Source organism: Thermobia domestica, chromosome 13, assembly GCF_964235325.1.
Source record: "Thermobia domestica chromosome 13, izTheDome1.hap1.1, whole genome shotgun sequence".
Lineage (NCBI taxonomy): Eukaryota > Metazoa > Arthropoda > Insecta > Zygentoma > Lepismatidae > Thermobia > Thermobia domestica.
Genome location: NC_137466.1, coordinates 99,514,848 through 99,537,232, shown reverse-complemented (window position 1 = coordinate 99,537,232; position 22,385 = coordinate 99,514,848). Strand labels below are relative to the sequence as shown.

General features: G+C 36.4%; 1 protein-coding gene across 1 annotated transcript in view; it reads right to left on the bottom strand.

The window, feature by feature from the left end:
* The window catches only part of LOC145669251 (venom protease-like), a 63,412-nt gene extending 54,186 nt beyond the window's left edge, over positions 1-9,226 (bottom strand). The window contains exons 1-3 of the mRNA XM_081737572.1: positions 8,806-9,226; positions 2,369-2,463; positions 99-208 (exon numbers count right to left, since the gene is read on the bottom strand). Coding sequence (XP_081593698.1) covers positions 99-208; positions 2,369-2,463; positions 8,806-9,103 — 503 coding nt within the window. The 5' untranslated portion in view covers positions 9,104-9,226. The remainder of the gene's footprint in view (positions 1-98; positions 209-2,368; positions 2,464-8,805) is intronic.
* Positions 9,227-22,385: the final 13,159 nt, after the last annotated feature.

Genomic DNA, 22,385 nt, shown 5'->3' with positions numbered 1-22,385 from the left:
TGTAACGAACTACAAAGTTACTGCTTATCATTCAACTATTAGGAGACATTTAAAAGCCTGAGTCACGTTTTATAATAATAATACTAGTAACTATTTACCTTTGTCGATTATATGAACAATGTGCTGCAGTGAGTACATGCTGGTGACTTATCAGGGTACCTCCACATTCCCATGAGGTACGATTGCGGCTTGGAAAACCTATAAGAGCCTGTAAAAAATTTATTTATTCATATTCCTTACTATTCAATAAATTCTCAGTTTATTAGTATGGAGTCTTGATGGTAACAGAAAATTGTCTTCCATAAATAATTATTTTATAACATATTTTACTATACTGAATTAGATCTTATTAATAGAAAATTCTCTTTCATATACAGTTTGACAGGTTCGAAGCATGGTACTGTAACACAGTACTGTGTTTCACGTAGTAACGTTTGAACATAACAGAAATTGAGAGTCTCTTGAGTCACTCCTGAAAAAGAAAAGCAGTAAATAAACGAAAAAAGTATAGCTTCCTGAATCTGAACGCCCAAGAACTCAAACAACTTGGAATGCAAATGAAAAATTCAAGCAAAATTAGCCTCCGGAATATTAACGTTCGGTTAGAATCTAAAGAGCCTAGCACAGTGTTCCTGTGTGATCGTGCGTGCCGTTTCCCCCTTCGCTTGCGCCACCTTGTGTGATATTTGCAGTTAATTTTATGCTATTGTATCTGCTTTATATACGTTTATAATATAAATCATAAAATTGTCATGCGAGCGAAAAATTGCATCGCAAATTGCGATGCATATATGATCATAGTTTATTGCCAACGGTTCTTCTCTTTTTAAGAGTTTTCTCGAGTAAGGAACCCATAAATTACACATTTGAATACTTATTTTATAGCAGTGACCCAGAACCGTAGTAGTGTTCGCTTTAGAGCTTTAAAATAATAATAATAATAATAATAATAATAATAATAATAATAATAATAATAATAATAATAATAATAATAATAATAATAATAATAATAATAATAATAATAATAATAATAATAATAATAGGGAAACAAACTTGATCCGGGAATCATTTGGCTACAATATGAGTTACAAAATTAACACTTCTGTGAAACCAAGTTATTGCGCTTTCGTCATAAAAGTGTAGATTCACTTCCTGGTAAGATTGTCAAATCCGAAAAATAAAGTTACCCGCATGCCCTCATAATCCTCAAAACACATAAACTTAATGCCTGAGTTAATGTCGATGTATCCAAGGTATCCAAGTATCCAAGGTATATATATAAAGGAAAGTGACTATGTTTGTGATTTAATAACTGTTGAATCATCCAACCGATCTCGATGAAATTTTCAACATAGATGAGGTTCGGGTCTGGGATGTTTTTTTTTATCATTTCACTTTGACGGTGCAACTTAGATAGGAGGAGGGAGAGATATTTAAGAATGATCTACTAAAAGACATATATTAGTGTCAAATCCCTAGATTTCGGTGTCGCTGAGACGAAAGGTGACAGTTCCAATGTCGTTTAAATACAAATTCAGCACCCATTAATACTTTGTCTCCAAAGTGAAAAATATTCTCCCCGTGCGATGAACAGGTATTCTCCTAGTATATATACAGAGAGAGAGAGAGAGAGAGAGAGAGAGAGAGAGAGAAAACAATCGATATATTTCATTAAACTAAAAAAAATGTTATGGATAATTGTCAATCCTCAGGCGTAGTTTTTGAAAATTAGTTTATAAACACAAAACTTCATTCTATGTGATAACTACACCATTTATAAAAATCTTCTGCTACGGGAGTACTCATCAAACTTTCCATTACAACGCTAGCAAAGCGATAGCATATACTACAGTACAGTTAATAAGATGTAGCTCAAAATTATGATTATCTCTTAAATTAATTTAACTATAATATTGTCGAAAGATAAGACATTTATATCAGTCAATAGATGATATCGAGCCAAACAACGGGCATGATAAAACTGGATACTTATGCATAGGTTTGGAGAAAACCTTTAAATATATATAGTTTTGCAAAAATGTAGAGAAACTTTTATCGAATTCCTTGTATCGAAAGTTACAAAACGGGAATTTACATTCACTTATGCCGTTTTTAATTGTATTAATAAATTGTTGTTGCTGATGTGGAGTCTAGCATCCCGTTCAGCACCGAGTATATGTAAGACGTGTAAGCTCCAACTAAGAATTCAGCTTTATAAGATCTATTGATTCGTTTATGTTTCATCTTTTGACATTTTTCGTAAAACGTTAATATTGTTGTGGAACTTAGTTATACATGTATACATAAATACATATATTGTAAATCGTCTGTAATAACTGAAATTACTCTTAATTTTTATAAAGCTTACCATGTGAGTCAGTTCTTGTGTTTCTACTATTACTCCATTTGCTATTGTAGGACCTGCCATGTTGGCACAGTCTTCCCTCATATACTGAGAACAAGCTGGAAGAGATAATAATAATAATAGCAGATTTGAAATCATGGTATCTGGAAATATATGATAAATCCGAAAGACTTCTTATTTTTATTTTAAAATTTATTATGTTGATTTTCACGTTTGATATAGCTATATTCTATTATTTAAGTATTAAAAGATATAAGAAAAATTACAATAGTAGACTGAAAATTCTCAATTTACAGAAGCATATATGCTTACAAAATTAGACGAAGTAGGTATGGCCAAATATATTCAACATTACAAAATTGCAGTATAATATGAGAATATAGGACTAAAATATTAATTAATCAAATATAAAAGAAATAACGAAATTGAAATTACTCAAGCCAATTTGGCCATCTCCAAATTTCCCTTACTTTACGTACATCATTCTTATCTAAAGAAAATCGGAAGTCGGGATTTCTCTTAGTGTTCAACATACCCATTTCTTTGGATGATAGGGATTCGGATCAGAGCTTATTTTGCTCAGTCAGAAAGTAAAGAACGATTGCGCATCGCTCGCATCCCCGACCCCCGACCACTGTGATTGCATGCGCGGCAGTTACCGGTACCTCAGTGTAAGAAGAGTCTATGCTGTGTTGCCAAGCTACTTGTTTTTGCAGCAATTCAAAATGGCGGCGCGAATCGAAAATCCTGCCAAATGTGAAGTACGGAGTGTCATTCGTTTTCTGAACGTGCAAAATGTGAAGCCTATTGAAATTTATAGGCAAATAAAGAATGTTTGTGGTGATAGTGCAATGAACGAGTGATCAGTGAAGAAATTGTGAATTATGTTTAATGATGAAAGAACCAGCATGCATGATGAAGATCGGAGTGGGAGGAAGAACTGAAGGAAAACGTCGGTGAAAAATTCAGGGAATACTGGTATATTTTTCTGTGAAAGGGCACGAACAAATATTCTTAGTAAATCTCTGCTGTGGAGAATGTGTGACTCCTACAATGAATTAAGTCATAAAACTGATGTATTAGATATATTCAGTATATCAGAACATGTATTTAGAAACAGGATTATTACCGAGTACCTGACACTCGAAGTGGATTGATTAATTGTACGGGTAAATGTATATATGTCTATGTATGTATTATACGACACTATAATTAGGCATTAAACCTGTTGTGTTGTTTTCTGAATAAATAAATAAATAATAAATAAATAACTGCTAAGGTATATCTTTCTGTCTTTGAAAAATTAAGAAAGTCGTTTATTATGTTCTATGTGGTTGTTTGTTTATAATAATTTTCATTTTAGAAGCGTATCTTGGAAATTATATTCATCCATTATTTTAATGTAGTTATATTACTTTCAATAGAGTGCTCGAGAAGTCCCTAACCATTTCTCTCTCTTTATTGCAGATAATCTGAAAGAGGTTGATCCAACGATAACGAATAGATATCGTAAGGTGAACTCAATGCGATGCCCTTTGCTGAGGTGCAAGGACTGTTTCGTCGATGTTACCAAAGGGAATCCCCAATGCGAACAACTATTAGAGGTTTGGTCAATAAGTTCAGCAAACTGGGAGTGTTTGTGACGAGAAACGTTCTGGGCGACCACGGACGTCGTAGGAAACTATGGAGACCATAGAACAGACGATCGAGCAGAGTCCAAAAGCGTCGTAACGTCGTCTCAGATGGGAACACGACATATTAAAGGTACACTGGGTGGCAAACCTTGCGCATCGTACTGAAAGAAAAGGTTTATCACATCCAGGTGCTCCATCATCTTGAATCTGAGGACTATTCGGCACGCATACCTATTCGCCACGACTTAATTAAGGCAGGCAACAATAAAATTTGTTTGCACACGTCCGTTCAATGATGAGGTTCGTCAATCGCCACAACATCAAGATATAGCCTGAAGAACAGCTAAATATAATAATGGAATTGAAACGTAACACTTTCAAGATGAACGTGTGGTTAGACATCTCCCAAAGCGCATTTAGGGTTCATTCCTTTTGCTGAAGCAACAATCACGACAACATTGTACACGGACATGTTTCAGCAATTCCTGCAGCCCCCATTGTTTTGCTAACAACATTCTGGATTCGGTGGTGTTTTAACAAGACGTCACCCCACCGCAGTTTGCACACAGTGTGCGTGATTACCTGGAGGAGACGTTACCAGGAAGCTGGATTGGACGAGGCTCACCACGATTCTGCACAACACGCTCGTCTAATCTAGCGCCCTTGGACTTCTTTGGAAGAGGTCGCATCAAGAGTTAGGTGTACAAGGTAAATTATGGATTTGGCACACCTGCATGAATGCATTTCGCCATCAGTGTGTACAATTATCCCAATAATATGTGTACTGAAATACATTAAATATTATGCAGCGAAGAAATCATTATGGTGAGGTTTTGTCCTAGGTGATATTTTGCAGACGAGGGTTTCGACACAACGATTCCCGGCATGTACCTTACTTGTTTTTGAATCCGAAAACATCCTTCTGTCATTTTGTTTGCGATAGCAGAGACGAATATGGCAATGTACTCATGGCACAGCAAGATAACGGTATAGTAATTACATGTTGCCTCACTCCTTTTACTTCTTTGTTCTAGGTTAGTAACTAGCTATAATGCATGTTCTTCGCACAGGGATAATAGAGTTATGGGAAGTATTTGAACCCCTTCCCCACTAAGGATACACATTTCAATGAATACAATTATAAAAACAGTAATCCACTCTTTCCTACCCTCATCCCATATTGATGTGGTTGAATTTGAACTTAAACGGTATTGGGAGTGATATCATTCGTTTTAGTAACCCCGAAAATTATATGGATTGTGCACTAATATCCTAATATCGGTCGTTTGCTATTAAGTTTGCATGTTGCCTCTCTCTCATGACAATGGGGGGTGAATGTGGACTTATGCGGCATCAGGGGACCACTATTCATCTGAATGACTTCAAAAATTATGGATTAGACATTAATATCGATCATTTACGGTTAATTTTACATGTAACCCCCTTCCCACTCTTATGTTTCACCGCTTCTCATCTTCCATGGTGATAATGTGGTAAAAGTTTAAGTTAGGCCGTAGTCCATTACTGTACCAAAAATAATCAAATTCGGCGCAGCAGTCTAGGAGGAGTCGCTATTCATACTTATTTATATGCCCTCCTCCTTAAAATATAAATTTTCGAAAATGCTAGGACATATGTCACCTTGTTTTTAATAAGGAGTTTATATACTGAATTTCATCTTTCAAACTTGACAGGTTCGTGAGAAACTGTCTTCAGCATACATTTTGAAGTCCCTGTATTCCCCTTAGGCACGCTCTTTGGTAAACTTAACGTGAAAAATCTAAGTTAACTCATGGTCCACTTACGTATTAAAAATCACCAAAATCAGTCCAGTAATCTAGGATTAGTTAGCCGTCAAATATCTTTGTATTTATAAATTGCGATGAATGGCTGTTGCACCTAACATAATTTATGCAAATTCGAACGACCTGAAGCATCTATCAGAGATTTCATTAGGAATATGTTTGAGCCAATGATTGAATGATAGAGCTAGTTTTTAAGAAAAAATGATAAACATCAAATGTAGTCTTAGCAGATTAAAGGCCTAAATTTACACTGACAAACGGTGCACGGAAAAGATATCTTTTAAGGTTTGCCTATTCTCATACACAGCTAACCGAAAAGGTAAACGAAATATTTCCGTAATAATGTTTACTTGCCCACAATGATCTTTGCTAGAGAGAGAAGCAACCATTCGTTCATTGAATTCATTATGTTTGGTTCCTTTATTTGTAATGCAATAGAAAGACTTTCCAAATGATTCTGATTGTTTATACCAGAAAACCGAAAATAGTTCATGCCATTTTTGACGTTCCTTTAATCATGCGCTCACAGAGAGGAAATGAAATGACGCAAGTTGCTGCCAAGCAATCAACAGTTAGTCTGACCATCGACCTTCAGTAATGCAGAGATGTTGCGCACATATAGCACTCATAGATCGTCCAATGTCGAAGAGAAATGGAGGATCGAAGCAGCTTCTTCGCCTGTGTTTGTTGTATGACTTGTCGGCCTGTCAGCTGCCGCATCAAGTCGCCGCATATGTCAGGCATTTGAGGAGGATGCCATGAACGAACGCACTCCCAAGCGTTGGTTCCAGAAATTTTGTTCGGGAGATGTGAGCCTTTCGGATGAACTTCGCAGTGAACTACCTCATGTATTGGATGACGAGACTCTAGAAATAGCCACCGAGGAGGACATTGGTCTATCGTGTGATGAACTTGCAGAAAGGTTAAATGTATTCGCTGAAACAGTCAGATAGCACCTGCATGGGATACGAAGTCCTACAAGTTAAGCAAGTGGATACTCTACACGTCGGCAGCCAACAAGAAACAGCGAGTAGCAACCTGTTTGTCCTTGCTCATTCTTTAGCTGAACATACCCATCTTTCATTGCTTGCTCACTGGTAACGAAAAGTGGGTTCTCTATGGCACTTCTAAGAGTACCAAACATGGTTTGTCTCCACGTGACCTTGTTCCTCACACCTCAAGATACTTCTGCACTCATGAAAGGCTATGTAACCTGTATGGTGAAATTGTCAGTAAATGGTGCATTACGAGCTCCTTCCACCTAATCAGACCTCTACTCTCAGCAGTTGCAAAGAATGCACCATGAGCTGCAGTAGAAGGAGCTAGCATAGGTGGATCGCAAGGGTGCACTGCTCCTGCACGACAATGGCAAGTGATATATGGCAAAGAGGACACGGGAGACCCTTCACCAACTTGGTTGAGGGACATTGTGCCATGCAACATTGTCCCCGAATTTTGCACCAACAAATTATCACATGTTTCATTCCCTCGACAACCCCCTCCGTGGGAGATCCTTTGCAAAGAGGGAATTTTGAGTTGCAAGAACGTTTGCAAAAGGTGTTGGATGCTGATGGATATTACTTCGAAACCTAAAGGTACGTACCGTCCATTGTATTGCTCTTTATTTATCACTGCTCTAGAACGGCAAGAACAGTTTTATTTACCTGATATGTAGCGATGTTTTTGTACGTAGCTACCTGGTTTCTGATTCGACGCATACTGGAATTGGTTGGAGTCTGTACACAGACCAAATGCAACTCAGTGGAAGTGCACAAAGATGTGCGGTCAGCACCTAACTACGATGAAGTTCACAGGTCGTGAACAACTGTCTAAGATTTGACACAAATGTAGGCCTATACAACATTTCACTCTACAAATCGTCACCTGTGTTCTGGTGTACTGAGCTGAGCTTGCATTGAACTGAGCTAAACCTCGATCTAACTGCGCTGAGCCTAGGTCGAACATTTGAGTGTTCTTGTACAGCTGTTTGGAAGCGCCTGTTTTGATCGCAGTCTCATGTTCCGATGGCTTTGCTTTGCTTCTTTACTCCGGATATAACAGACATCATGATTTCTCATGGAGAGCACTTTCTATAATTCATGTATTGGTCGTTGAAGATACATTACTAGTCACACTCAGAGCGTCATGTTTTTGCGAGCAAGTTAATGTCGTGTCTATGACTAAGTTAATGTCGTGTCATTTCTTCCTAGAAGGGCAGACCTATGAGCAAATCACAGAGGAACTTATCGCATCGGAAATATGATTTGAGACTTGTTAATAGTATTTTCTTTATTAGTCACATATGTAAGAAAAATGATTACAAATGAGTTTAATGACTTCTACTTGTTACATCTAACGATGAAATTGACTATTAAAGAAAGTTGTGTCGCATCTGCGTTAATTTACCTTTGCAGCTGCGCTATTCGTTACATAGCAATCTTTCAGACACTAATAAATTGTTTTAGCAAAAGAGACACTGACCAAAGCTTAAAACTTTACTTTATTTTAAATTATAATTTGTAACTGTTTCGGATATCTAGCATATCCTTCTTCAGACACGATCGAAATTAATGAAAATACAGACATATATATAAATGTTGTTATCTATTTTTGGTCAGTGTCTCTTTTGTTAAAACAATTAATCCAAAGCCATGAATAGTCTTACACTAATAAAATAAAGGAAGAGTGTATACATTTTAGTCTATTCGTTACGTACCGCTACATACTAATTACGTACGTAATTTTAGACATGTTGGCTTTCTAATTTGGAGTTTAGGATTTAGTTCTTTCTGTATCGAACTTTTCTTAATACCATAAAAATGCATTACTTTCTCGATTTCTTCTTACAAAATAGCTATCTTTCTGAATATTTTAAATATGAAGATATAATTTTAGATTATATACCTTTTTCAAAGGCTTTAGCTAAAACATAATATATAGAACAAAACTTAATTAAGTATTGACATTGGTTCTAAACTACTTCCAAAAAAACTCTTCTTACCTTCTGAAGATTTACGCATAGGTTGAGGCTTGGCGTTGATGTTATTTCTCACTCGAGGGCTCTTGCATTTTCCGGCAGGATTTTCTTTTCCAAATATCATACGTGAGTCTGTGGATCTGTTTCGTGGAGGTAATGTAGATTCAGGTTTGTGTATTGGAACTTCATATGTTGGATATACAGGCAAGTATCCTGTATAATAAGGTGCATATGGTAGAACGCCAGATATGTAGCCTGGATAAGGTCTGTGTAGTGAAGACTTAGGTACATTTTCTTTTGGTTTAGTGTTTCCCCAGCCCATATTATGTGACTTTCCTCCAAATATGTTGTGAATGTTGAGTCCCTTTAATATAACGTTGCCTATATACGATGGAGTTTTATATATATCTGATACTGCATTAAGTATGTGGTCAAAATCAGTAACTGCTCCTGTAACATAAAATGGTATATACTGATTTTAATAATTTATCTATTGTATAATGACTAACTTTTGACCTTTTTCGAATGTGTGTGTTTCATTCATTTTGACTATCAAAGCGTAATGCTTTGTAAATTATATCTGGTTTCAATTACTATCATCATCACCTTCTTTTCAAGGTACTTCGGCGAACTTGGAGACTTTTTTGAAGACTTGTACGTGAAAATATTATGCTTATGACTACACAACACCAAAGAGATCGGATTAGAGTGTAATGTCTGAACTTATAATAAAATCTAAACGGAATAACACATGCATATATTTCAGTATGGAATATTATTCTCCATTACACTTGATCCAATCTATTAACATCGATTACTTTGACTCTTATCCTACCTTTGCTTGACTTCTTTTATAAGAGGTAACTTCGGTGCCATCCCAGTTTAGAAAACCTAGATTTGTAAAACTTATAGCAGATGAGAAATGTACGAGTAATCAAAATGTATGGAAAGTTTGCCTCTGAGATGCGTAGTAATGTTCCGAAAGGTAAGCCAAAGTCTATGCTTTTAACCGCATAATATTCCATATGGAAGTCACGATGAAATGAATTTCTACCGGATTGGATTCTGCTAATTCATTATCCGTAGCAATAGAAGCACTCTAAAGCTGTTTGACCATTAAGACATAGCAACGTAGTACTTTTCCACTATATCTCTTCACGCGCCTCCGCACAGTCACTAACGCGCCAGCTAGGTACTAGAAGTGCATTTCTTTTACTTGGAGTGCATTTTTTTTAATGAAGAAACTATATAAATCATGAATTCATGTGTGGTTGCCTAAACTGGAATAGCACTATAATTTCTAAAGGCACGCATTTGGTTAATATGGAATGTTAAACAACAGCAACTATCTGATAATTAATAATCTACAATTGATTTGTGCACATCAAACCTAATTGCCAAATATCTTGAACACATTTTCAGCTTGCAGGAAGACTTTAGTATGTAATGCAAATAACAGTTTTTATCTTCTACTCGGTATGTAGAAATATTTAATTAGTGAATAATTCTGGGCTGATCATTTTAATCATTCTCAACAACATTCACATATTCAACACTCATCCTTTCTACTGAGTTAAATTGGCAGGCTATGACACACAAGTGTGCTCAAGATATACTCTTAACTTAGCCTTCCAACGATACCATTCAGCTTCTCAAACTATTCGCCACTACTACTACAGCATATCACGGTTTACTTTAGTTATTAATATTTATGGTTTATTTACCTTCTGGTTTTGTATAATGTTCCTACATGTTCAGTTCTTGTAATGAAAGACAATAATAATAATAATAATAATAATAATAATAATAATAATAATAATAATAATAATAATAATAATAATAATAATAATAATAATAATAATAATAGCAAATGAAAATTATGTGGAATTTCTAGTTTTACGTCTAACGTTTAGGCCCTTTAGGCTGGAGGAGACAGTTGATTAATGAAAGAGAATTATTTTGAATAGAGATGCAAAAAAGCCGGCTTTTTTGAATCGATGGTTTTTTCACATAAAAAGCCGGCTTTTTTGAAAAAAAAAACCGAGAATTTTGGAAATTTTGGCTTTTTTCATTTTCATGATTTTTCTATCCAAATAGCTTTCTTATAGTATATTCTATAGTTAGATAAGATTTCCACGACCTGAATGCCATATTTAGCTCTGTAATTCACCATCAAGATGGATGGAGCACATATTTTACGAATTAAAGCTAACATGAAGAATGTAGTATTTGAGGGCAATTTTACAGGTTATTTAACTTTATTTTAACTTTTGAGTTATCGACATTTTTTTTCCTTCTCTAGATCATTTTAGTTTGTCATCCGTGTTTCATTTCTAAGAGCTTAGTACTCCAGCTTCTAGCACGAAAGTTAAACTTACGTTTTTCTATATATCCGTCAAAGCATACGTTTTTCAATATGTCCGTCAAACCGTATTTGCACATTTCTGTTATACTGTAGTTGTGCAATGATTTAGCAATAATTTTCCAGATACAACCCTGAATACCAATTTATACAAATAATCAGTAGCGGATTTAGAAAAGTACTTTGGGAGGGGTTTCTCTGATTGTTTCGTTTTCTAAAAAGTCCTAATTTTATTTGGGAGGTGCTTGAAGTTTATGAGTACAGGCATAACTAATATTTCGTTTCGTTTATATGTTTAGCAATAATCTTCCGGATACAACCTTGAAGATCATTTTATACTGAGAATCAGTGGCGAATTTAAAAAAGTGTTTTGGGAGGGGTTTTCTTACTACTAATGTTTAGTTTTTCTAAACATTCGTAATTTTTATTTGACGAGAGCTTAAAGTTTATGAGTAAAGGCATAACTAATAGATATTTCGTTCGTTTTAGACATTCCACAACTTTGGAGAACAGGCTTCAGTCCGAAAGACCGATCCTCTAACCTTCGCAAAACCGTCACTGCTGGTAATTAGTAATAATAACGATTTAAAAGCAATAAGAAAGGAAGTCGGCCAACTCCTACACTCCTAGTCGGCCAGTACACGCACTATTTCTACATTCTCAGATGGAATGAAGGAAGGCTTTGTCAGAATGGTCGAATGCTGGGTTGAATCCCGGACTTCCCGATAGAAGCGCAAAAGCCAACCACTCAGTCACGTTTGTTGTGCAGTTGTATTTAGCTTAACTTAAATATATTCCGTAGTTTTTGTTTTTTTGTTTTTTGTTCCGTAATGATATGTTGAATCCCTCTTGTTAAAAATTCAGAAAACTTGAGGACTGGGTAAACCGTGATGGTGGTCAAGGGCGCCCATCTTGTGCTTTCCAAGGAGGGGAAGTATAAGCGACGTTTCAAAAATAGTTTCAAATTTTGCTGTAACTAATGTAAAAATCCTATTGGATTTTCAATATTCTGAAGTACATTTTCCTCTAGGGGGGCAAGCGCCCCCTTAACCCCCCTGATGGGCGCCCTTGATGGTGGTTATAAAAAACTTGACTGTAGAATTTCAAGAATATACAGAACCATGTGCAGCCTTTAATTGTATCATACAAATCTAAGTATTTCTCTTATGTTTTATTTTAATTTTATTTTGTTTCAAAAAGAGGGTATGGAATATTTTGAAGTAAAAATACTACATACAATTTTGCTATAGTTATTTGTGTATTTTTTGAAAGAAGTTTTTACTCTTAGGGTTGGCTCGTTTACACCAGCTGTTTTTTTAAATAACTGGTTTAAACTATAATAAAAAAAATTAAAAGAACAAAAATGCGAATCGTGTGAACTTCATAGTGACGTTTCACATGTCAAACCATCTGCATTAGTCTTATTTCCTTTTCACCTTTTAATCAAGGTGTCCCATGTTCAATTCTCGGTCGAACCACAACCCTTCTTTCATGTGCAAACCAAGTACTCTTTCGGATGTCACTTTAAGCGAAAGTCTTCTCCTTGATAACCTCGGTATTACGTAAGGATGTTAAGCCTAAACATACAAAATGAAACCAAATTATATATTTCTGCATGCCTGTTGTTTTATAAAGAAGCGAAGGTTGCTTAAATATATTGATTAAAATTGGTAAAATTTATCGATTGCCTACTTAGCTTCCAACATTAGCTTGGATTGGACTTTCAATGATACCTACATACTAAATTTGTAATTTAATACCTCAGTTTTAGAAAAATAAACACACTGCTGAACAAGACTGCACTTATTTATTATAAAAACACATTTACACGTGACGTTTCGATCTTCTATCCAAGATCCTCATCAGACGTACACTCACGTCTGATGAGGATCTTGGATAGAAGATCGGAACGTCAGGTGTAAATGTGTTTTTATAATAAATAAGTGCAGTCTTGTTCAGCAGTGTGTTTATTTTTCTGATTTTATTCGCAAGACTTTGACTATGATTGTGTGTCACTCAGTTTTAGCGTACTGATTATAATACGTTGACCTTTAAATTTTACATGCAAATTAAATTTTACAGGATTTTCCCGTTATTGTTTTACATTTAAAAGAATGACGGGATTTTCCCGATGGCTAGGGTGGGAGTTTCTCAATTTAAGAAATTTAATGACCGGACTTCTTTAAGCTTATGGGACCTCTTCCAGCATAACCCCGTTGTTGAATAATAACACCAAGGCGAAACAAACTTATTTCTGTGAATATGTAATACAAATACATAAAGCAAAATATCTAAATCAAAAAACCTGGTTTAAACCCCAAAAAAGCCTGGTTTAAACTGCCCCCCCAAAACGGGTTTTTGGCATTTTCAGAAACAACGATGGTTCTTGCCAACTCTGCTTACTTTTGTATATAGGAGGTTAAAATGTGTTTATTATATGCATTGGTTAATCCTTTGGAATTCATAATGTAAAAATGTTGAAGTAAAATTGTTTAAAATATCTTTTCGAAATTCATGGTTTACTTTCGAGGTTTTATATTCTTATCGGCATCAACCACTAATTAAATGACTTTCTGTGTTATAGAGAAGCGAAACAAAGTCTGCTTTATCGATTTAAAGCAGAATTTTGAAAAAAGCCCAAAATTTCCCAAGCAAAAAAGCAAAGCAGAAAAAACCGAGTTTTTTTCCCAAAAAAGCCGTTTTTCTTTCGAGCCCTTGCATCTCTAATTTTGAAATATTTGGTGGAATTAGAATATGGGAGAGCATCAAGAAAAACCACGAATACGATATTGTCAACCACATACACATGTGGCACAGAATTGTACCAGAAACCCCTTTCAATAGAGGTGAGAACTCTACCACATTTTATTTTTATGAAGTCACCTCAACCTTATCATTTGACTTCATGGTCTACTTATTAGTTATTATAAATCACTTTTTGCCTTAAACAAATGCCTCGAGATCAACACGAACTCGAGACGGGATGTCTCAACATTAGGGTTGGGATGGTACAGTCCGCAGCAAAAAACCTGCAACATAAACATGTAAGTTTATTGTGAAATGACGAAGTATTTTGCTTTAAAATAAGTGTTCAGGGGAGGACATCGAGGTTTCTCCTGGCGTGATTCGTGCTACTAGACGTTATGTTGATTCCCTGGGCTGTTAGGCGTAGTTTCGCAACAAATTTACATGCTCATGTTGCAGGTTCTCTTGCTTTGGACTGTACATTAAATGGGCATCATCTTCATGTGAAAAGAACAATCAATCGCAAGTTCGAACAACATCAAGTCTTACGTAAGAGATTTTTTTTATTTTTCATTTTTTTAACTCTCAAAGCCCAAACTCCAACTTTTTATGGAAACCATTTATTGTTTTGAACAAATAAGTGGTTTCGTCTCGTTCTTGCAAGGTTAAATGTAAATCTTTAAATGAGTGAAGACGTCAGCCAGAGATGCCAGCTGAACCAGCCATGCTTCAGAAGCAAATAATAATAAAACGAGTAAGCTAGTTCGGGATTTGATTTCTATTATACCTATATATTTCTGAGTGCAGTTCAAATAACCTTTTTTCGTGGTAATATAGGGTAAAGTGGCCGAATATTGGATACATAAGAATAGTATGTCTACATTTCGAGGCATTGTCAAACTTTTAGTATTATTATTACACTGCTAAGTCTAGGTTAATAATTTAGTGTTCGTTGCATACTAATTGATTATATGTAGGTAGGATCATAAAACTCAAATAAATAAACAAATGATATAAAACAGAATTGAAAAATAGTATCCTAATATCGGATATGGGTGTTTCAAATATCGGATGGTGAAATATAATAGGAATTAATACTTGTAGTTGAAGTGTGAAATAAGACATTGAAACATGATTTTATCAATTGTATTTCACTTGCAGGCATAAAACTTCTGTACATATATTTGAAATACTACTATAAAGGCAACCATGAAAGTTCTGTCGCATTTTCACCCACCACATTCGAACATCGATATGTCACCTAAGATATACCTGGAACATCAAAAATACTCCTCATCGGTATCGACGAACTTCTACCAACGTTCTATAAGGCGGTAGAACTTGGTAGGCAGTGAAGCGAAGAAGGTATCAAGTGCACTTTGCACCTCTACTAAGGATTTGAATTGGCGTCCTCTAAGGTGATTGTCCAAGGAATGCAAAAGGGTGATAACTGGAGGATACAATGTCTGGGAGTATGGGGGATGCAATAGTGTTTCTCATTCAAGGCGTAGAATGGTGTTCTCGGGTCATCCTAGTCACGTGGGGCTTAGCGTTGTCCTCTAACAGGAGGACCCCTTTGCGGATTCAGAAAAGTTGGTTCCAGAGTTTTGATTTTTCTTAAATACGGCTCAACTGCTGACAGTACACAGTTGCATTGATGCTCTGATCAACTAGTAGCAGTTCCCGATGCACGATGCCGCGAGCAATCCACCAAACACATAAGAGGACCTTCTTATGGTGCAGTGCTGGTTTCCGCTATTTTCGAACCGGTTCATGGGATGCTAACCAGTGTTGACGACGCCTTGGAGCTTCGTACAGGACCCACTTGTCAGCAAATGTCAACATCCTGTCCAGAAATGGCTTCTTCCTCAGACGAGATTGCAAAGGAACACAGGTGTCTGCTCACATTGCCTTCTGGTCCGGAGTCAAATCATGTGGAACCCATCGACCCTACTTGTAGTGCTTCCCAAGTTAATGGAGTTGCTAACGAATGGTTTCTCCACTCACACTGAATTATAGTTCCAGTTCCTCACATGTCTTACCACTGTTCATCTCAATTGATGCCTGAACATCTTTATTTTTTTACATGTTGGTCTTCCGGTACGTGGTGCTTCTTGGAGTGTTTTATCACCGTCCTTGAACTTGTTAAACCACCGCTACACTGTCTGCGTAGTCATGACAGTCTCACCAAAGGCCTGAGATATGTTCCGCCTCTCTGAAGTGGTGTTTGACCCCAGTTTGAACTCGTACAGCATACATGCCCTTACAACGCTCTGCGGAGGCCCCACGTTCACTCTGTCCTTACGCACGTTCACGGTGTACCTGAGCTGCTACAACCAGGTAGTGTGTTAGATATACCCACAGTATCAACTGACCTTCGCCTTATCTCCATTCGCATTCAACTCACGGCGTGAGGGCCAATTGGACAGAGACCAATATACAAAACGACAGAACTTTCTCGGTTACGTTTATACTTAGAGCTACAGTAATTGAATTAAAAGCAAGAAAGACATTTAAGTTTTGTGATTGGAAGGCCATAGTAATTATATAAGAAGAAGAAAAAATCTTCAAAAGTTAATTTTAATTATGAGAAATACAAAGCTAATATATTAAGATTTTCATTTTTCACTCTTCACCGAAGCACAGAATTCATGAGCCCACCGAATACATCTGATACAGCGGATTCATCAAACCGGTAGGGTTGATTACAACATAAATATTTTTCATCAGCGCTATTCTCTTTATCATTAGATACTAGACAGAACGATTGAAAGACTCTGTGGACTTATCACAACATAGGTTGTCTCCGATTGCTTTTGGGTTTGATGCGAACCTATCTTTCTTAGAGGAATTATTCCCATGGAATTACTTTCTACCATAGATCTGTCTTTGGATTGGATCCTCTTCTTTCCGACAGACTTCTTATCCAAATCTTATCTTTCGCCCATGGGCTTTTTGAATTGCTTCCTACTTGCGACACTTCGTTTGTGCGGAGAAGAAGTGATTAGAGAAGCGTTACCTGTCTTGCTGTTTGTAGATGTTGATGGTAAAATTGGTGGCGGAGAAAGTTAAAATGGGGAGAGAGGTTTTCCAGATGGAGAAGCATTTTCACCTGATGTGCTTAAACCGGGCGTTTCGTTGACTTAACTTGTCTTGCTCTCGTTGGCAATTGGCAAGAAACCTGCTTCGGTTTGGATTATAGGACAGAATTCCGCATTTTTGGAAACCGTTGATACGCAGATCCATTGCTGAAGTTTTATGTAAGTCTTGCCGATCAAAGATGCAGCTTGATATGACGTGACAGCACGAAAAGGATTAGGTAGGCACTATTTTCTCACTTTTTTATTGCGTACACAGCAAAAAATGAGGTGTTGAAACAACACAAAATGACTACCACGTTAGCGTGTTACTTGTGTGTCAACTCGACATCAAGACATCGCCTTCAGAGTATATAAGAATACCTTGTTACTAGCTGTGAGTATTTGCATCGTTGTTTACTGTTTGGTATGAGTAAAGCTTTGCGAAATACATTTCGCATTTATGGTAAGTGACTAATAGCATTCTATGTTTTCTGTAATCGGTCACAATAATATTGTTGTAAACCTGACAACAGTTACACAGGTAGCAGTGCTTCCATCAATTTTCTTTATTTATTATTCTTGTGTCTTAGCACGTATGAACAGAAGACGGCATAACTCTTGCTTATGTAACTGTTGTCAGACGATTTACAGGTTTACAACAATATTATTGTGATCGATAACAGGAAACATAGAACATTATTCGTTAATTGGCACAAGTGCTAAATATATTTCGCAAAGCTTTGCTCATATTAAACGATAAATACCAATGCAAATTCTCTCAGGTAGTAACGAGTTATTTCTGATATGATCAGAAGGCGATGTGCTTGGTGATGAATTAACACATAAGTAACACGATAAAGTGGTAGTCATTTTGTGTTGTGTCAACACTTCATTTTTTACAGTCTAGTATTGTTTGAATGGTGACATAAATGTAATATTAAATGGTTGTAATTTATGGATCGAATGAGGAGGAAGGCAAGCAATATGAACGCCATACCCCAGTCCTAAGTCTAACACACCGAAATTGCGTGTGTGCATGAAGTGCCCATCTAGGATTAATATTACAGATCCCTCAGGAATGGATTATACGAAAATAATGAAATGTTTAAACCACTATCTGAAGAAGTTTGACTATAACCTCCTAATAGCGCGTACTCTCTGTCAGAAAAGTAAATCTCTTTTAGCTCGACTCGTACCCATCCCTATGCGTTAGAAAAAATGGATGCTTATCCATTTTCTGTTAAACTAATTATATAATAATAACAATATCGTTGTGTACATCTGCTCCTGAGTCTTACCTGGTCTCAGGGCACAGCGCACATTAAACGTTCTTGTCAAGATGAGGTTTCCGTACCTTCAACCTAGAACGTATCTTCATTTCTAAGTTATTGGGAGAGCATTTTGGGTGAATGAAAAGGTACACAGTTTCGAGAAGGAAATGTGCGAGCAGAAAGGAAATATTCATTCACAGCAAAGGCAATGTGTGAGGCTTTAATGCGAGTGCCTTTGTTTCTTAAAACGAATCTAATTTGAAATTTAATTCCCGATAGATTTTTGGGTTGGTGTTGGATTGGAAACAACACAGCCTAAAAGGAAACATTCAGATATGAGAGCAGGATGGAGAATGTATGTATAGAAACTGCAACTGACTCGGATTTGCCAATAAATGAATACTACTTACGGCTTTGGTTCCAACCATTCCAGTTCGTAGTAGTCTGTATTAACACTCACACTAGCATTTCACTAATACACAGTTCCTGAAGGTTGTTAAGTGACACTAGTCCGAAAAATGAGGTGGGAAGGTTTTTAGTCCATTAAGCATCTAGATTGCTTGGAGATTAACTCTGGGCGACGACCAATTAGGAATCTGGACTCCAGCATCGTAGACTGCTAGGCAATCATCTCTTCCTTCTTAGGGTATGGACGAAGTTTTCGGTGATTTTTCCCTCTTTTGGGAGGACCACGAGGGTGTCTCCTAAGGTTCTAAAATACCCTAAAAGTCTATGATAGTCCTTTTCTCATTTTAGGTATTTTCTTCTTCAGATTCGTATATGTTTGGATAACAAAATAACACAAATCGGAGTAGCTCGCGCACAGAGGTGTTGCGAGTTTGAAATACCGAGGTAAAAAGCTTAGTGTTACAAGTCCTTGCTTCTATTTGTAAGTTCGCTCGGCGTTGTTCGAAGGATCTGGCGTCCCTATCTCAGCAAATCAATTGCCTGTGATGAGAACGTTCTCTTCAGTGTGTTTCCATCTTATGTCTGCAGTTTCGTTGTGTTTTTTTTTCTATTCTGCTCTATCTGCATGTTTGCTTACGGCTAATGTTGAACTATTGCAAGCTAATTGCATGAGACGCGAAAAGAAATCGTTTCTATGCAATGTAAAATTAAATTTAGAATAATCGCGTATCTTTATTTCCTTTTTACTCTTTTCTGATTTATTTTGTATTCCTTTTAGAAATTACAAATTAGATCTGTTTTACGCTCCCTCCGCGAAGTTACAATTTTCTCAAATACAAAATTGAAAACCTGAAAATATGCAATAGGGAGTAAAACGAAAAGAAAGTGTTTCTTAAACATAACAAAGTGAATGAAACTTGAATTGGAAAAAATTGAAACATATATATATGTGAAAATTAAACTCAAAATAAGGGCGAATTAAAATGGAAAGCCCTGTATATCATTCAGGTTGTAAACACGTAAATTGAGTGCAAGACTAACTATGACATAAACATACAATAATCAAAATCAAAACATAAATGCAAATATTGAATATAAAATCAAAGCTCAAAGCAATGAAAATTATTAAAATCGCATAAAATAATAATGTATGATTCTGGAAATGAGTTCCTAAAATTGCATAATGTAGGTATCATTCAATAATCAAAAGGAAATTGAAAAGTAAACATTAAATGAACATAAAATATATGCGTAAGGTACGACAAAATTTTAAATCAATGTACCTGAAATGAAAATTATATGAGTACATACTTAAATTCTCAGCAAGCACTACGTAGTTATGGATAATGAATATAACCAACTAAAATAAAATGCAAAATGAGTTTAAAATCAATCAAACTAAAATAACATGTAAATAAAGTGAAATCATATTCGCTTCTATAGTCCTGTGTTTCATGAACACACTTAAAACACGAATCCTACACAAATGGAGTAAAAGTAATTCCTTGCTAATTGCAAAATGTCAATGTCATTTTGTATATTGCTGTAGCACTGAAAATCAAGTCTCTATTAAGTAGATTCAATGTCTGTTTGAGGAACTAACATATTTCTTAATAGTAATCATTTAAAGACAAGAATCCTCAAAATCAAATTACAGTTTCTTATAAGGAGAGGAGGGACTTAAATGCTACGATGTTTCCACTCCGTCACTGTGTCAAGGGCAACATATGACAAGATAAACAAATGCGCATGCGCTGCATACAAGAGAGGAGGAGCACGGTAGTGCTACATGGAGAGAAAATGATGCGATACATGTGTGTGTGTAAACAGCAAGCAGATCATCACACATGGGTATCTAATCTACTGCCTGTGATAAAGCATGCACTGCTACAAAGGGAGCATATACACAGCGTAAATAAATGTTTCCGTAAAGCCCCATTATAAGGATAGGGGTAAGGGAAGGATTCCAAGGAAATCTAAAACAAATAAAACGCATAAAGCAACAAACGTTGTAGTCTCCCGTATACGATGAGTATTAAAACGTATATGTAAATAAACAACGCGTAAACTTGGAATCGATTTTCCTAACATAACCTAATCTACAAGTAAAAGTAATACGCTAAATAGTTTCAACAAACGCAAAACATTAAAAGGGTTATGGAAAATCCAAGGAGGGTTCGTAGAAAACGGCTGATTACCTATTTGAGGCGGCACCTTGTGAGACTGAAGTATTTATCTAAAAGCCGGCTAAAATATATATATATATAATAGGAGTTTCTGGTGAATATGCTTACAAAAGAACTAAAATTCTAAGGATAGCAAATTGGACTGAATGGAAACGACCACAGACGAGTAAGCTTATTCACACGGAACGGAAACAAAAGGTAAGGATACAAACAAAAATCCTTAAGGAAAGAGTATCCGTATCCAACAGAAACAGACTCAAATGTATCCGCGGAATTCCAGAACTGGAACAACGTAAACACAACAGAACGAGGATCTACGAAGTTCACCGAGTACGTCCGAGTATCCACATGTGGAAGCAGAGCAGAATGATATGAGCAAATGACTGGCGGGAAGGTGCGAACCCTAGAAACTAACCTAACTTAAACTAAAGCTACTGGCAACGAAAACTAGAAGACTGCGTAGGTATGTTCAAAATACCAGGGGTAAATATTCCAGTTAACGTGTCGTGAAACTACTGAGTTCCCAACATACTTGTTTGACTTGTCAAAAGTCGGTGACGTCGATTGGGATTGGGAAGGTTACTGTATGGCGTGCATTGACTACTGAGTGTGTCTAACACCCTTTTTACGTTATGCAAATGCTTTTTTTTTTTTTTTTTTTTGCAAAACTGGCGTATATGTAGGGTTGCGTATTCCGGTCTCTCAAAGGAGAAGAAAGAAAAGTCTGACTACAGGACCAGCCCGATAGGCAAACGGGGTTGTGCGCACAAAAGGAGAGGAAACGAGAAATACACAAACAAACACTCGCACAGTTGAGTTTCCGGTTTGCGTGATACAGTCTAGAGGTGTGTTCGGTAATGCCATAGTAGGACTCACATACGTACTAACAAAAGGATGCGCGCATTTGAGTAAGACTGATCACCATGTCATTCCTATTTAAAGTGCTCACGAGGATGACATGTAAGATTCATCTGGATGCTGAAAGGTACGGAAAAGAACCTGACAACATATATATTTAAGAAGTAAACTGAAGTATGAGAATGGAACCTCTATACATGATCAGTTTGCTCCTACCAGAGAATACAATGCAAGTGCCTATGTCATTCCCACATGGGATAATTACTAAACAAGTCGGGAAAGGAAGACAACGGAGAACAAAACAAATTGTATAAGTGTATACAAAGCGGACAAAGGGCACGCATGGTATACATCAAAAGGGGGAATAAATCATACACGGTACCATCAAGGCAACCTAAGGGCACTCTGAAATTTATATCCCAAATGCAAATTTCGAAAAGTCCAAAGTCTTCCAAACACGAAGTATAAAATCAGGTGACTGAACAAAATAACGAAAAAATTGATTCGCAAAGATGACATAAACGACCTAGGAGGTGGGGAATCGCATAAAGAAAGGGGAGCACATAACCGATCAAAAAATGGGGTAAAAAATGGATCACAGATTACGGCGTATGATGTGATTCGAAGTAAACAAAGTAACAAAACTCAAAGAAAAGAACAAATTCGAAACAGTGGCAAAAGTACGGTGTACTGA